The sequence below is a fragment of the Gadus chalcogrammus genome, chromosome 23 (assembly GCF_026213295.1).
Source record: "Gadus chalcogrammus isolate NIFS_2021 chromosome 23, NIFS_Gcha_1.0, whole genome shotgun sequence".
NCBI classification, from domain to species: Eukaryota; Metazoa; Chordata; class Actinopteri; order Gadiformes; family Gadidae; genus Gadus; species Gadus chalcogrammus.
In genome coordinates this window covers 17,058,834-17,073,246 of record NC_079434.1, presented here as the reverse complement: position 1 = coordinate 17,073,246, position 14,413 = coordinate 17,058,834, and the positions used below count along the sequence as shown (strand labels likewise).

Below are 14,413 nucleotides of genomic sequence, written 5' to 3'. Positions count from 1 at the left end.
TTTGATACATGGACATACTTCTGAACTAAAGCTTCCTCTAAGGAATGAGAGGGCTATTTATAGGGGGGCTGTGGAGAGACGGGGGTTATTTTTACCCAGCATGTGCCGTGGGTCAGGGTGCCAGGGTGATTCAACAGGAACAGACGGGGTCTGGGCAGTCACCCACTAGTCCACACGGAGAAATCCTCCCCCACCGTAGAAGCTCAACAACAAGGTCCCACTCGAGATGAAGGCCGTTTCTTCATCAAATGGTGGCTCCTGGCCGGACGTCAACTTGGGTAAATTGTACAAAGTGGCCTCGGAAGTGGCGCTGCCTGCTAGGTTCCTGGGGAGGATACTGAACGCCGGCCTGGTGCTCTTCACCAACCTCCTGGCCGCGGTGGTGGGCAGCGGCCCGGCGGGTCACTTCCACCTGCCGCTCAACGCGCTGGTTCTGTTCGGCCCGCTGCTGAGCCTCTGGACGTCCAGCTACAGCATCTTCGCCAACAGGAACCACTTCCTCTACAGGTGAGGAGCGTGGTCAAAATAAGGTTTCCCTTATGGAAAAGGTTCCGCGCTATTGTTTACCACTACTTTGTAAACGTGTCCAATTAAGTGTATCTAGACCCAAACATGCAATTAGGATTAATTCAGACGTGTAATAGGGTAACGACGACCCAGGACATGCAAGTACACCTCGTCCTGTCTACCTAATGCTAATATATAAACTAACCACTGTCGTGGACAATTTGGTGTGTTGTGGACAATGGCAACAGGGTGTAAATGCCCTGACATTTCATGTGTCCAGTCAGGCCGCTATTGACATGAACGACCTCTGACCTGTCCGGCAGGAAGTTCCTGGTGTCGGCGTGGGGATGGACCTTCTGCGTGGCCGGCTCCTTCGTCGTCCTCCTCTCCTACTCGGCGCGGCGCTCCGCCCTGCTGTCGCTGCGCCACCTAGCGCGTCTCGCCCTCACCGGGCTGCTCTGGTGGGGCACCGGGCGTCTGGTGTGCCTCCTGGAGGACGCCGCCGGGACCTGCTTCCAGCCCGTGGCGGCGGCGGCGGGCGGGGGGAGCGACCTCGCCGGACAGCCCCTGCTGCTGCTGCAGGAGGCCCAGAGCAAGGCGTCCTGCCTCCGAGCGGGCCAGGTGTGGCGCGGCTACGAAGTGTCCCAGGACACCCTCACGCTCTGCCTGTGCTGCCTGCTGCTGGTGGAGGAGATGGCCGCGTTTGGCCCCCATGTCCTCAGGGCGGAGGCCCCGACGGGACCCCCCGCCGGAGCTCCACTCAGGATCCTCTTCCTGCTCTGTGTGTTCCTGTTGACTCTCTGGCTGTTTCTGCTGCTGTGTCTGCTCGCATACTTTCCGCAGTTCCCTGCCCAGCAGCTAGGGGGCGCTATAGCCTATCTGGGGTGGAGGGGGCTTTACCAGGGTTGGTATCGCCTAAAGCCCAGCTGGTTCTGTCCCGGTCCGCCAGGAGTTGGACTGGACTGATAAACATAAGTCTGGCAGATAGATTTCTAGTTTATGATTATGTACACTAATAGTGCTTTGAGAAACCAATAACTTCTGACATGAGAAAGGCCATCCATACTGAGACTGAGGCCTCCTACCCGGAGCAGGGGTGCAGGAGCAGACACACCGGTGTTTTTACTTGTGTGACGCGTGTCAACACGCACTGGATACCAGTAGAAGCTCTGCCTGCCATGTTCCGTTTCTTGTTTTGATCTGCTGGTGCTTGGACCCACGTAGTCCACTTAAGAAATACCTCTTTGAGAAGGCTTGAGATGCAGATACTACTTTTCTTCACACCCGTTTTCCTGGAAGGTTCAGCCAAAGAAGTTCTAATATATTTGTTATCACTGGAGAGGCAGAGTTCTCCTTCATCCGGTGCTTGAAACTCATCTGTTTTGGTGGAATATCTTTTCAACAGTAAAAAACCTTTTTGAAAATGTCTGCTCCAGTTAAGTGTATCAGATTTTCATGCGTGTTGTGGAGTAGAGACGTGACGACTATGTTCAGTTATTTTCCGTGACCTACTCCCTGATGTCTATTTACTGGTACATAAACATTCTGCATACTCACAAGCTCATTTTAAAGTCATTATTGGTAAGAACAAAAATTGAGAAGTGACTTTTTGAGAAACACAAAAAGCAAACGCTTTAAGGCAGTTTTATTGAGTAATTTGAAGATCCAAAAGAAAGGATATAGCCACAGAGAAGGCTGAACTGAAAACGTAAGTGATAGAATGAGAGTGCTGTTTCACTGTTACTAAATGACACTGAACACTGAATGTATCCAGAGGAATACAACCAGCTGGTTTTTGTGTCTTCAGCAGAGTGAAGGCCTCAGTAGATGAGAGCCTCAGTAGATGAGGGCCTTGGACGCCCCCTTGGGCTTCATGATCTTGTCGTAGTTCTTGTTAATGATGTCAAACAGCACCGCCTGCAGGACAGAGAGACAGATAAGACTCCAACCTCTGTCTCGCTGGGCTCGTCAGCTTAGACAATAGGGATAAGGACGGACTGATAACAATATGACGGAACGAAGGTCGGCCAGTTCCTCTAATCATCGTCTATTTTAGAGACCGCTCATTAAACACAGGGAAGACCGCGGAGAGGAGACCCAACCAATCAGGACAACACAGCGCTGATCAAACCCAGCCCCCGCCCCTCTTAAGACGCCCCTCCTCCCAGACACCAGCCCTTCTCAAACGGCTGTGAGGCCACAAATGGAATTTATTTTGGGCACAGTTGGGTTTGATTCAATAGACGGGACAGACCCTCCGGTCTTGCGATTCATATTTCAGTGTTGCACAAACCGTTTGTGCGACAGACTGCACAATAGTGTAGTCTGTTTGACTACACCAATGATTCAAACAGACTGTGATGCCATTGGATTGTCCAAATAGATGCAGGAATATCCAGCCGAACCCAGAGTATGGTGTCTTGCACGACCCGATAATAAAAACAATACGCTGCAGTGGGTTTGGTTTGTATGAATGCGTTGCGAGGGCTGAAGGAGAACTGGTGTCCTTGTGCCCAGAAGTAACACCTCTCTCCGTTATTAAGACGAGTGGCCTTACGTAGGTGTTGCGGATCTCCAAAACCACGAGGCGCAGCTCGCTGTACTGGTACTGGTCGAGTTCATGGACCAGCTGTCTGTAGTCTCCCTGTGAGGAGCAGAAGGAGAGCCCCGTCAACATCGGTGCGGACAGGAAATAATCAAATAAGAAACGATAAGCTGGCTCCTGTGATAAGAACTATTTCTAGCACATAAAATAAGGACCTCAGCCAAATCCTTCCCCCCAAACCCTGAAGCGAGAGGATTTGATTTGAAGTGATGAGGGTCAGGGTTAGACCAATAACATGGTCTTCTTGTACAGGAGATGGGTTAGTGCTCAGTTACATTTACTTTTAGGGCATTTAACCGATGCTTTTATCCAAAGCGACTTACACCGGTTAATACACACATTGACACACCGACAGCAGAGTCAACCATGCAAGGAGACAGCCAGCTCGTCAGGAGCAGTTAGGGTTAAGTGCCTTGCTCAGGGACACATAAACACTCTAGCTAGGAGGAGCTGGGGATCGAACTAGCCACCTTTCGGTTACAAGACAACCGGTCTACCTCCTGAGCTAAGCCTACCCTACAGGAGCTCTGTCTGTACTGACCACGTGGGGCTGTTTGGAGGCCTTGGCCACGGCGTCCCCTCTCTCGCTGTAGTACCTGCAGAGCGGAACAGAGGAACACATCAACCCTCTGGCAGCAGGCCATTTGCATCGTCTGATAAATCATGCGTGACAGGATGGTATGAACGGAGCCTCACTTTGAGATCTGGGTCTGGAAGGCCTCTATCTTGGTGCGTGTGAGGGTCAGCATCTCAAACACCTTCTCCTGAAGAGGGACGTGGAGAGAAACCATGAGACACCCGTCTCCACAAAGAACCAGGAACGTAACCGCATAGAACGGGCCGACGTGACCATCCAAGATCACCCGTCACTAACCTGGACCGCCACTCCAAAGTTGTTGCCATCTTCAATTTGAGGAATCTGCAGCTGCATCCACATGGAGACCTGCCAGGGGGAGAGAAGCACAACATCAGACCCTCTGAAGGCCCAGGAGACCGCCGTAAAGGCCTGATTATGGTCCAACGTTCCCGTGGGACCTGAACGTGTTGAGTTTCACCCTTGGAGGGTGAGTGTGAGTGAGTGAGTGAGTCTGACCATGTTGAGTTTCGCCCTCAGAGGGTGAGCGAGTGAGTGAGTGAGTGAGTGAGTCTGACGTGTTGCGATCCTCCCTCAGAGGGTGAGCGAGTGAGTGAGTGAGTGAGTGAGTGAGTCTGACGTGTTGCGATCCTCCCTCAGAGGGTGAGTGAGTGAGTGAGTGAGTGAGTCTGACGTGTTGCGATCCTCCCTCAGAGGGTGAGCGAGTGAGTGAGTGAGTGAGTGAGTGAGTGAGTGAGTGAGTGAGTCTGACCGTGTTGAGTTTCTCCTTGAGCGAGTGGATCTGGGGCTTCACCTCCCTCAGAGCTCGCTCTACGTGCTCGTTGCAGCAGATCGGGCCGCACGGCGGGCCTGGGAGGAACACAACACGACGATCAATAACAACACAACACAACACTCGGTAACAACACAATGATCAATAACACAAGACAACGATCAATAACCACACAACACAACACTCAGGGGAGCTCCTCTGTGGAAGCAGACGGTTTTGGAGCAGACCTTCATCCTCTTTGTCCTCTTTGTCGCCCTCCTCTTTCTTCCCGGCGGCGGCCTCCTTCTGTTAGGAGATCGAGATGGAGGCTCAGCGACCGTCAACCTCGTGTACATGATGTTTGATTGACCCGTCACATGACCCCAGGTGTGTAAGATGAACACATGAACGACAGGGTGACTCACTTCCTCCTTCTTCTTGCGCTTGGCTTCCTCCTTGACGGGGTCGGGGATGGGGATGTCCAGGGGGGCTCGCACCAGGTCCGGTCTGCTGAGGCAGGTCTGGGGACCACAACAGACATCTCTTATCAACCGACCTCAATCCACCGACCGGACATAAGGGGGGGGTCAGAGGTTCTGTGGTGAGATACCTTCAGCAGCACGTCCATCTCGGCCATGGACTGCGGGAATTGTTTGGAGAGCAGTGCTTCTGCCTAGTTAGAAAAGGATGTGAGGATCAGAATGAGAAATAATTGTTATTCGTCAAATGTCAGCAAGTATTATCAAATGTCAGCAAGTATTATACACATAAAAAATACGAAAAGTATTATTTGTGCCGTGTTTACCTCTTTGGTGAGTGACTGGCAGAAGTTGTCCACCTAGACAATTGTATGCGTTAATACACCTTTTTATTTTTGTTCATTTTATTGAAATAGTTGACAACCGATTGAAGAGGTTATGCTGAGTTAAGGATTCGGCGCAAAGCTAACATTACACAAAGACCATGTTGGTGTGTTTCAGCTGTCTGTTCTCTGCTACTGTGAGGATAACTAAAGACCATGTTGGTGTGTTTCAGCTGTCTGTTCTCTGCTACTGTGAGGATAACTCGATCTACATGTTTATCTGAACACACTCTGACTGGCCAACACCCAGTGGAGGGATGAGATGAGGTGAATGAGATGAGGCTACACGACGCGATCAACTTTTCTTCAATAGGCGTCTTTTGAATAAAGCAAGGCATGTATGTTGCATATTATAAGACCCATATTCCCCCCTCACAGTGATCAGTGTGATTCAGTGAAAGTAGCTTGGTTTCGTTTTCCTCCCGCGTGTTCTTCGCCTCCTGCGCCAACTTTATTGTCCTAAACCTCACATAATCGTATGTGATAGAAGTAAAGAGCAGCGATCAACATCAATCTCCTCGGTGAGGACCGCCTGAAGGAGACCAGGAGCTCTCACCAGAACCAGGGGAACCGGAACCAGCGGGCAGCAGGTCTCGGACCTGGACACGGACTCTCCTCTCTCTTACCTGTTTCTTAGACTCGGGGTTCATCTCCATAGAGCTCATGGCTGCAGAACACTTTGATAAGGTTCCTCCGACAGGGTTTAGGAGTGAGAGGACGGAAGGTCTGCTTTAGTTTCTTCAATCACACAAAAAACACCGAACTACCGCTCGCGAACTATCGTAGCGTCCAAAACGAAAACGAAAGTCTCCAGCGAGCCGTGGTTCCCCGGCAGGTTTGGAGGAGAGGGGGGCATTGTGGGACTTGCAGTTCATAAGGAGGTTAGGATGAGAGAGGGCCATTGTGGGACTTGTGGTTCAACAGGTCAGGAGGCGACAGGGGTATTGTGTGACTTGTAGTTCGCCAGGAGGTTAGGAGAGAGGTGCTTTTCTTCTGGCCGTAGTGTTGGGAATCGGACCCGAGTCCCAGAAGTTCTGCATTCTGCCGTGGACCTGGCGGGACCCATGGACCTATTAAAGAAGGTCGGGACGTGGCCCAGTGTACTGCTTCCTGTCTTCGTGTTGGAACGCGGCCCAGAGTGCGCCAGATGCAAACCTAGATTTTATTCATATTATTATTATTATTATTTTTATATATTTTTTTGGGATGTAGGCATAGATACATTTACTGTCAGTATATCATATACTGCAAGTATAGCTATTGGATGTAGGCCTGCGATGAGCGCATGCGTACCAGGGTGGTGTCGAACAATCCAACCGGACGGCCGTCATTTATGACGTCAAGCCGACGCGAGAAGCAGACGTGGTCCGTCATCCAAACGCTGTGATTAATGATCGCAATAATATATTCAGTTATTGTTATTTTAACTGCCTGTTCGCTGTGTTTTTAGTCCGGGGTGGTAGTGGTTATTAATATCATTAAAAGCGTCAAAGACTTATTAGGACTATTTTTCATACATAGAAACTTGACCAAGCTTTTAGGACTGCTTCATGGCAATATTAATAATAATAATAATAATAATACATTTAATTTAGAGGCGCCTTTCAAGACACCCAAGGTCACCTTACAGAGCATATATATTCATCATAAATCGTTTAAAAAAAAAAAAATAATAATAATAATATTGGACTGTTCTACAGGAAACAGGCTAGATATATGAGCCCACATTACCCTGAATACATTGTGTACTGCAAGGCCGCCCACCCTGACCTCTACTGCAAGACTCAGATACCCACCCATCTTTGTTTAGGCCACTCTGGGGAAAGGATTGGACACAGTGATGACCCTAGCTCTTGTTGTACTTCATAATTAATGTCTGCTCAGGTGATTGAGGCGGAGTGTCTGCAGGAGCTGTCACACCTGAGCTCAGTTCCCATCAGGCTCCTCCTCCCCTATTTAAGATGGATGTTAAACCATCTCTTCCTCTCCTCCTACCCAGCCAGCAGGGGTTGTGTGGGTTTGCTTAGATTCATTTGACACACTACACTACACCCACACATACACTGCAGACAATGCTGACTTACATTCCTTATCTTATCTTTTTGCTCCTAAATTCTTAAGTTCATTAAGTTTACTTTCTGTGTGGCCTCCCATCTTGCGTCAGAACTAAGAGCTGGTTTATGACAAAACTTAGGAACTGCAGTTCAAAGATGTCCCCACTAGATGGTATTACTGCTGCTAGAATCAATGATTGATTGAACTATTAAAATTGCATTGATTGTAAATATCTTCACCATTCAATCGCATTGATTCGGGGTCCCACAGGACAAAGACTCATAAATAAAGACACGCAGCGGTAGATAACCACCGAAAGATTTGTGGAATCGGATTCCAAAAAAACCTGCTTGTGTGTTTTGTGGTCATCACATGACCAACATTGATTAATAATCGTATAAACACGGAATGGGTGACGCACGGGGGACATGCATGTTCGCATCTGGATGCGAGCCAAAATCCACCAGCCTAGGTAATCAAAGTCCACTGAACCTCTGGCGGTCCACGAGCTCCTCCTCTGATCGGTTCATGGTTAACATGTTCATACCACGGACCAGGCCACTGGTCTGTTTATTAGTGATTAGCTGCACCTGCTTTATTGATATCATATCAAGAGGTAATAAACGATGACGCCTCATTGTTAACATGGACTAGACCAGTGGTCTGTATTAGTTATTGGCTGTATCTGCTTTATTGATATCATATCAGGAGGTCATAACCGATGACGGCTCATCCGTAATGATCTATCGGTCCCCAGATTATTCCAGGGACGTTTTTTATCATTGCAGAGAGTCTGGGTAATATGGTGTGTATATATATAAATAAAGAAGGCCGTGTCTTTATGGACAGGGCAGTGGAGGCGGAGAAGCCGGTTTACGGAGAGAGGGAGCGAAATGGAGCCCAGTCAGGAATCTAACCCAGGTTGCTGCAGGGCCTGTTGCCTTCCTGATTAGTGGCCTGGCGTGTTAGGGCCCGAACAGACCGTCTGCACTCTGTGTCAACAATAAAGAGGTCAGAAACTCAAGACTACACCCAACACCAGGGACACTATGAGTTGATGACAGAAATGATCAACAGTGTTTGATCATTGATGATGAAGTTGGCCTTTGTAACTCTGTGTGTGTGTGTGTGTGCGTGTGTGTGTGTGTGTGTGTGTGTGTGTGTGTGTGTGTGTGTGTGTGTGTGTGTGTGTGTGTGTGTGTGTTTGTGTGTGTGTGTATGCGTGTGTGTGTGTGTGTGTGTGTGTGTGTGTGTGTGTGTGTGTGTGTGTGTTGCTAGGAGCTGTTGTGAAATACGCTGGACAAAGGTCATCCCAAGGAACACAAGAGGACACAACCGACACGTTATATCAGGAGTATGCAGATATATACAGTATAGTATGTACTGTATATATGAAAAGTATACAGATATATGAAAAGCATGACCGTGCAAAGAAGTCTGCAGTGTAGACTTGTTCATAGAACAAATTATACTGCACATCTCAGGATAACTTTGATTTGTCTACATTAATAGCAGGGTTATGTTACAGGGTTACATTAGTTTCCATGTCTCAATGTTTCCTTGGGTAACCACGGACTAAACCCAGAGCCGAATGACCATCAGAGAGACGCACACTAATGTAAATATGCATGATGTGTCAGTGTCACCATGCATTACAAATCCAGGGTAGAAAGTTGTTTCTATATTGATTTTCCTCATCAGACAATCAAGCCCCATCAGCGACCCCTTGCGGCCTGTCACACACCCTGCAACGCATTCATTTATTCAATATATTGATAATGTACTTGTTAATAAAGACAATAGGCAATAGCTGCATGTATATAAATTGTAAAGAAAGAACGGTTGAATACTCCCATCATGAAATGGTGTACATCATGCCAAGTAATGTCATTCCCATATTGTAGACCTGTTACATACAATAATTGGGCCCACCTAATGAAAATATCAATACTTTTGATTACTTGGATAACATTCGCAACTCTCTTTTAGATTGCGTCACTGACTTAAACGCATCCAAATTAAGTCCACATGTCGGCTCTCGAGGCAACAGAGGACCAGGACTTGCATCATTTGGGGGCGGGCTGCTGCTGTGCAGAGGAGCGAAAGTTTGCAGGAGGGACGGCGGTCTGAACCAGGAACCTGATGTGTTTTTAAAGTGAACCGGCTCGGTCTGTGCGGTGTGGAGCGGGAGTACACATCTGTCGGCCGGTCGATCTCTGAGCCTTTTACCAGCAGAGCGGTCCACGCAGAACAACCTTCGTGCAGCTGGTTTGTTTGCGTTGTTCTCAGAGTCACTGAGCTCCCGTTCAGAGCAGCAGGGTCGACGTGCCCCTTGGTACACGTGTTGCAAAGTGTTCGCGTTCCAAAGTGCAAGGTTCCTTTCAGCCCCATCCCGATCTCCACAGTCGACCAATCACACATGAGCACAGATCATATGTGATCCCTGTCTCCCGGTGGTACACTACAGTGATCTAGTTGGTGTACAGATCCTGAACTGAGCACAATGTCGGGTCTGATGCTGGCTGTGATTCGGAGGTGAGTTCGGGTTCCTTTGTCAGAGTTTTTGTAAGTTTCTTGTCTCTCTTTATAGTTGAGTTTCTTGTCTCTATGTTGTTGAGTTTCTTGACTCTCTTTTTAGTTGAGTTTCTATTCTCTCTGAATGAATCCAGCTGTTCTCTCCAGGTTCCTGAGGAGGTTTTGATTGCATCATTTATCTGCAGGAGACCACGGAAGGTAGTTTAACAGTTGACTCAGGTCAGAAAGGGACTCCTAAACCAGAATAACTGGATTTGAAGGGACGCCTAGCCTTCAGTTGTCATGACACAACAAATGTGCATTGTGTTGTAGTTTGTTTAAAAGCTTGGGTCAACTCTCTTTTCACGTCTTTTGCTCATTGGTTTGATTTTGTGTATGTGTTAGGTTGTGTTGTGTTGGGTGGTTGAATGAAACAACAAAAGGTTAGCAGTAGAGATCGGCTGGTGTTCGGAGTTCTGAACGGTAAAGGGACACACTGCAGGCGGTTTGTTCTGAGGGGGGTCTGGCTCCGGGGGCTTTTATTGTGTAGAGACAAACGTTCCCGGGCAACAATTGATCATCCGCATGAGTTCTGCAGGGTCGGGGGTTTAGGCGTGGTGGCTCTTGGTGCGTGCTGATTGGCTATCTACTTTAGAGGTGTGTGTTCTAGGGTTCCGGGTTACACGACGAAAAAAAAGTAAAGCGTGTGTGTGTGTGTGTGTGTGTGTGTGTGTGTGTGTGTGTGTGTGTGTGTGTGTGTGTGTGTGTGTGTGTGTGTGTGTGTGTGTGTGTGTGTGTGTGTGTGTGTGTGTGTGTGTGTGTGTGTGTGTGTGTGTGTGTGTGTGTGTGTGTGTGTGTGTGTGTGTGTGTGTGTGTGTGTGTCAGGGTTTTGTTGTGGGGGTTCAGTCCCTCCCTGCCCAGGTAGACCCCTCTGGGCGCTTCAGAAAGTCTGTTAGAAACACCAACACATCAGGGTCCGGTCAACCATGGACACTGGAGTGGTCCCACAGTTCACCTGTTTGTACGTCTCACAGTTCACCTGTGGCGCTTTAAATGGCTGAAGCATGATAATGTTGCGGATGGAGATCATGAGACGCACAGTAGAACATTATGTTGTCCATTGCAGCCAAATTCTACTCAAATTGTAATCACATGCCGTCATTTAGTAACGGAACAGAGTTAGGACCGATCGTAATTATCTTCAGACTATTTATGTAGAGCTCTTGAGCAAAAGAACAAGAAAGGGGTGGCGGTGATTTTTATCTTGGTGTTTTTTTACATATCTTGCAATTGAACGTTTTGAAGAAGTCAAAAGCAACTAGGAGTCGGTTTAACCTCTCAGGTCTGATGATGTCACCACAGCTCCGGGGGGAAGCTTCTGTTGAACCTCTGAGGCCGAACTCCTAACAGGGATTAGCCTCGCGGCCGTCAATCAGACCTCCTCCTCACCAGGCCTCTGGCTCACAGAAACAACAGGGCTGGACATGGATTCTGGTTATTGTTGAGTAAATCAACATGGATGATATAAATATCCTGTTTTGGAGTAAACACCCTCTAGTGCATTATCAGGGGGTCAGGATCGGGTCATCCGAGGAGTACCCTGATCAAGATTTGATGCCAATAAAATCAAAGTATCTTATTCTCTTAATCTGGTTTCAGTCTTTAGACTCTAGTTTAGACTTTAACCGCTCGGCCGAGGTCAACATCCAGAACTTTGCATTCTGTAGGGATGGAGGGTGACCTTGAGAAGGATTTATTATCAATAGGAAATGTGTGAATGATTGAGCGTGCTGACGTGCTGCTGTGTCAGAGGTTGCGTGTTCTCATGCTTAAAGCCGCGGGCCACGTCTCTTGCACATGCCCCGTGTGTGTGTGCTTTGCCTCAGAACTTGGCCTCAGTCCGCGTGCGATGTGCGCGCTCACATTATCGATAAGGACTCACTCGATACACCCACAAGGGAACGTCCCGGCCACACACACCGTCACGGGGAGGAGGGCTGTACTCCCCTGCAAGCTCTCCATTAGGGGCCTGGGTTTCCTTCGTGTTGTTGAAGGCTCTGTGCACATCGGTGGCTGTGTGAATCTATGGAAGGAGAAGTGTGTGTGTGTGTTTGTGAGAAGGGAGCATCATCACCAACACGCTCACGTGCTCAGAGAGCTAAGAGAGCTAAAGGCCATGTTGGTCACAAACAACGGCCTGTTGTCTGGCCTGCCTCTTGGTTTTATGCAACAATGTTGTATTACGTTTTATTCAACGATGTTGTATAAAACGTAACGGAGTATAATGACCCTGCCTGCCTGTCCACCTTAAGTTCTTTGGCTTCAAACTGCAAAGTCCATCATGCTTGGATGAGGGTTTCTAATTTCAAGCACAAGTTAATGGATGCCAAATATGGTTATGGATCAGCATATGAAATGCATATACAACTGTTGTGATATCCAGAGGGAGTGTCTCAGGTCTGGGAGATAAACCCCAATATTTCAGTAAGCACTACCCTGGTGTTCAGCAGTGAGGCCGCCAGCGTTACACTTTACCAACATTGCAGCCGCTGGACGTTGACTGCCCCCTTGTGTCGTGGAGGGCCTACTGTTGGTGTCCGTGTAGCTTTATAGGAAGGATCTCTTCTGAGCCACCCTGTCACTGTGGTATCTGAATGAGAAGGTCTTCTTCCTCTAACCCCGGTGGTCTTCCTCCCGTGTCCAGGCATGGCGGTCGTGGCGTGGGCCTGGGGGCGCGGTCGCTGGCCTCCGTCCCCTCGCTGCCCCCTGCGGTGGCGCAGTTCGTGAGGGAGGCGGTGGAGGAGTGCAAGCCGGCCCGGGTGCACGTGGTGACGGGCACGCCCGAGGAGGCGGCCGGCATCCTGGCCGGCCTGGAGAAGGAGGGCATGATGAAGAAGCTTCCTAAATACGACAACTGGTGAGTTCGGCATTTTAAAATGACCCCACAAACACGCAACCTGAGGGTTTAAACACAGTGGTTTAAAACGTTCTTACAAACAGTGGTTTAAGATGTTCTTTAAAATGTTCTTACAGTGGTTTAATATGTTCTTTCAAATGTTCTTACAGTGGTTTAAGATGTTCTTTAAAATGTTCTTACAGTGGTTTAAAAGGTTATTTTAAAATGTTTCTACAGTGGTTTAATATGTTCTTACAAACAGTGGTTTTGTAGAATCAGGATCGCTTTAACTCACTTTATTTGGTAATGTTTTTGACTAGTCTCTATGAAGCAAAAGGAGGGGAATTGTATGAGCCCGCGTGGAGATACACTTAGTAGGGCATCTGAAGGATGCGTTACCTGGAGTGTTCTAGCCCCCTGGGCTATGTGTTGTGACTTATCTACTGGGCAGGCGTGGACTCAGTTATGTGCTCTGATTGGCTAAGCATGGTGCTGAACTCCCGCCCCCCTGGATACCCGTATGTGTCTTTATGCTGTCCCTTGCGGCTATGTGTTGGCATTGCAACTTTGTTTGTGGCAATGTGCGGGAATTACACTTGTTCTTGTGGCCTTGAGCATCTGGGTCTCTCGAACATCTTGACCGCTCGTATCTCTAGAATTGACACATGATGAATGGCCTCCTTTATGAGCTGGATGCCTCCCTAGGCTCCGGATCCCTCCTTAGGCTCCGGATCCCTCCTTAGCGTGAGAAAGAAGCCTCTTTAATTGGCAAGGGCATATGTGGCCTTGGTATGAATGTGTGAATTATGTTACAGTTTGAAATGTTCTTTTAAAATGTTTCTACAGTGGTTTAAAACGTTCTTACGGTGGTTTAAGAAATTCTTTACAATGTTTTTTCAGTGGTTTAAAATGTTAATTAAAAGGTACTTACAGTGGTTTAAGATGTTCTCAAAAACAGTGGTTTAAAATGCTCTTACAAACAGTAGTTTAAAATGTCCTCAAAAACAGCGGATATAAATGTCTGTACAAACAGCGGTTTAAAATGGGTCCACAAACATTATGACGTTATAATAAACGATACAGTCAATTTGTATAGTGTGGTTAAGCACACATTGCAAAGTACAATCAACATGGAGGCCAGATCCAATCAGGATGAAGGAAGGCAGAGGCCCAGGCCACCTGTTTGGGCTGGCAGCTGTCCAGCAGAGCCCATCTCAAGGCCGTGCAGGACCCACCTGGTCGCCGCAGTTCAGGCAGCTGTGCTTTCATCCGTCCCTGGTTATTGTCTGTGTTCCACCATGGATCAGAGCTCTTCCTAGCTCACATCTCCCTCACGGCGGTACCGATTTAGATAAGACTCGCCCAGGACTCCTACATGATGGCTCATTGTATCTGACACAGATGACGGTCGACGACTCGTGTGTACCGTGTATAATTAATCATCCGAGTGCCCCAGTGTACGGCGTTGCAACTCCTCGGCACAGAAAATGTGTGTAAAAAGTGGGGGTATTTACCAAATAAAGACTTTCGAAGTAGAGGTGATTAACCACACTCAACTCTGGCTATAAAAAGGTCCCATTGCAACAGGGACCGGTCACTAGACTACAACACATCTCTTAAAATAATAA

The 14,413-nt window shown here is 48.2% G+C and overlaps 3 protein-coding genes across 3 annotated transcripts in view; 2 read left to right on the top strand and 1 right to left on the bottom strand.

Annotated features, from left to right (window-relative positions):
* Positions 1–108: 108 nt before the first annotated feature.
* On the top strand, positions 109–4,310 carry LOC130376879 (fat storage-inducing transmembrane protein 1-like). The gene is made up of 2 exons (XM_056583785.1): positions 109–507; positions 831–4,310. The coding sequence occupies exons 1-2, from the start codon at positions 227–229 to the stop codon at positions 1,471–1,473; spliced, it is 924 nt and encodes a 307-aa protein (XP_056439760.1). The 5' UTR covers positions 109–226; the 3' UTR covers positions 1,474–4,310.
* Positions 2,110–6,172, bottom strand: psme1 (proteasome activator subunit 1). Its single transcript, XM_056583786.1, has 11 exons — positions 5,947–6,172; positions 5,264–5,296; positions 5,069–5,131; positions 4,884–4,979; positions 4,707–4,764; positions 4,459–4,556; positions 3,987–4,055; positions 3,809–3,876; positions 3,654–3,708; positions 3,065–3,151; positions 2,110–2,424 (listed from the first exon to the last, which is right to left on the bottom strand). Exons 1-11 carry the CDS (start codon positions 5,983–5,985, stop codon positions 2,344–2,346), a joined length of 747 nt encoding a protein of 248 aa, XP_056439761.1. The 5' UTR covers positions 5,986–6,172; the 3' UTR covers positions 2,110–2,343.
* A 3,396-nt stretch (positions 6,173–9,568) lies between these two features.
* The window catches only part of pck2 (phosphoenolpyruvate carboxykinase 2 (mitochondrial)), a 13,190-nt gene continuing 8,345 nt past the window's right edge, over positions 9,569–14,413 (top strand). Inside the window, exons 1-2 of the mRNA XM_056583803.1 lie at positions 9,569–9,910; positions 12,594–12,806. Of these exons, the coding sequence (XP_056439778.1) occupies positions 9,879–9,910; positions 12,594–12,806 (245 nt within the window). The 5' untranslated portion in view covers positions 9,569–9,878. The remainder of the gene's footprint in view (positions 9,911–12,593; positions 12,807–14,413) is intronic.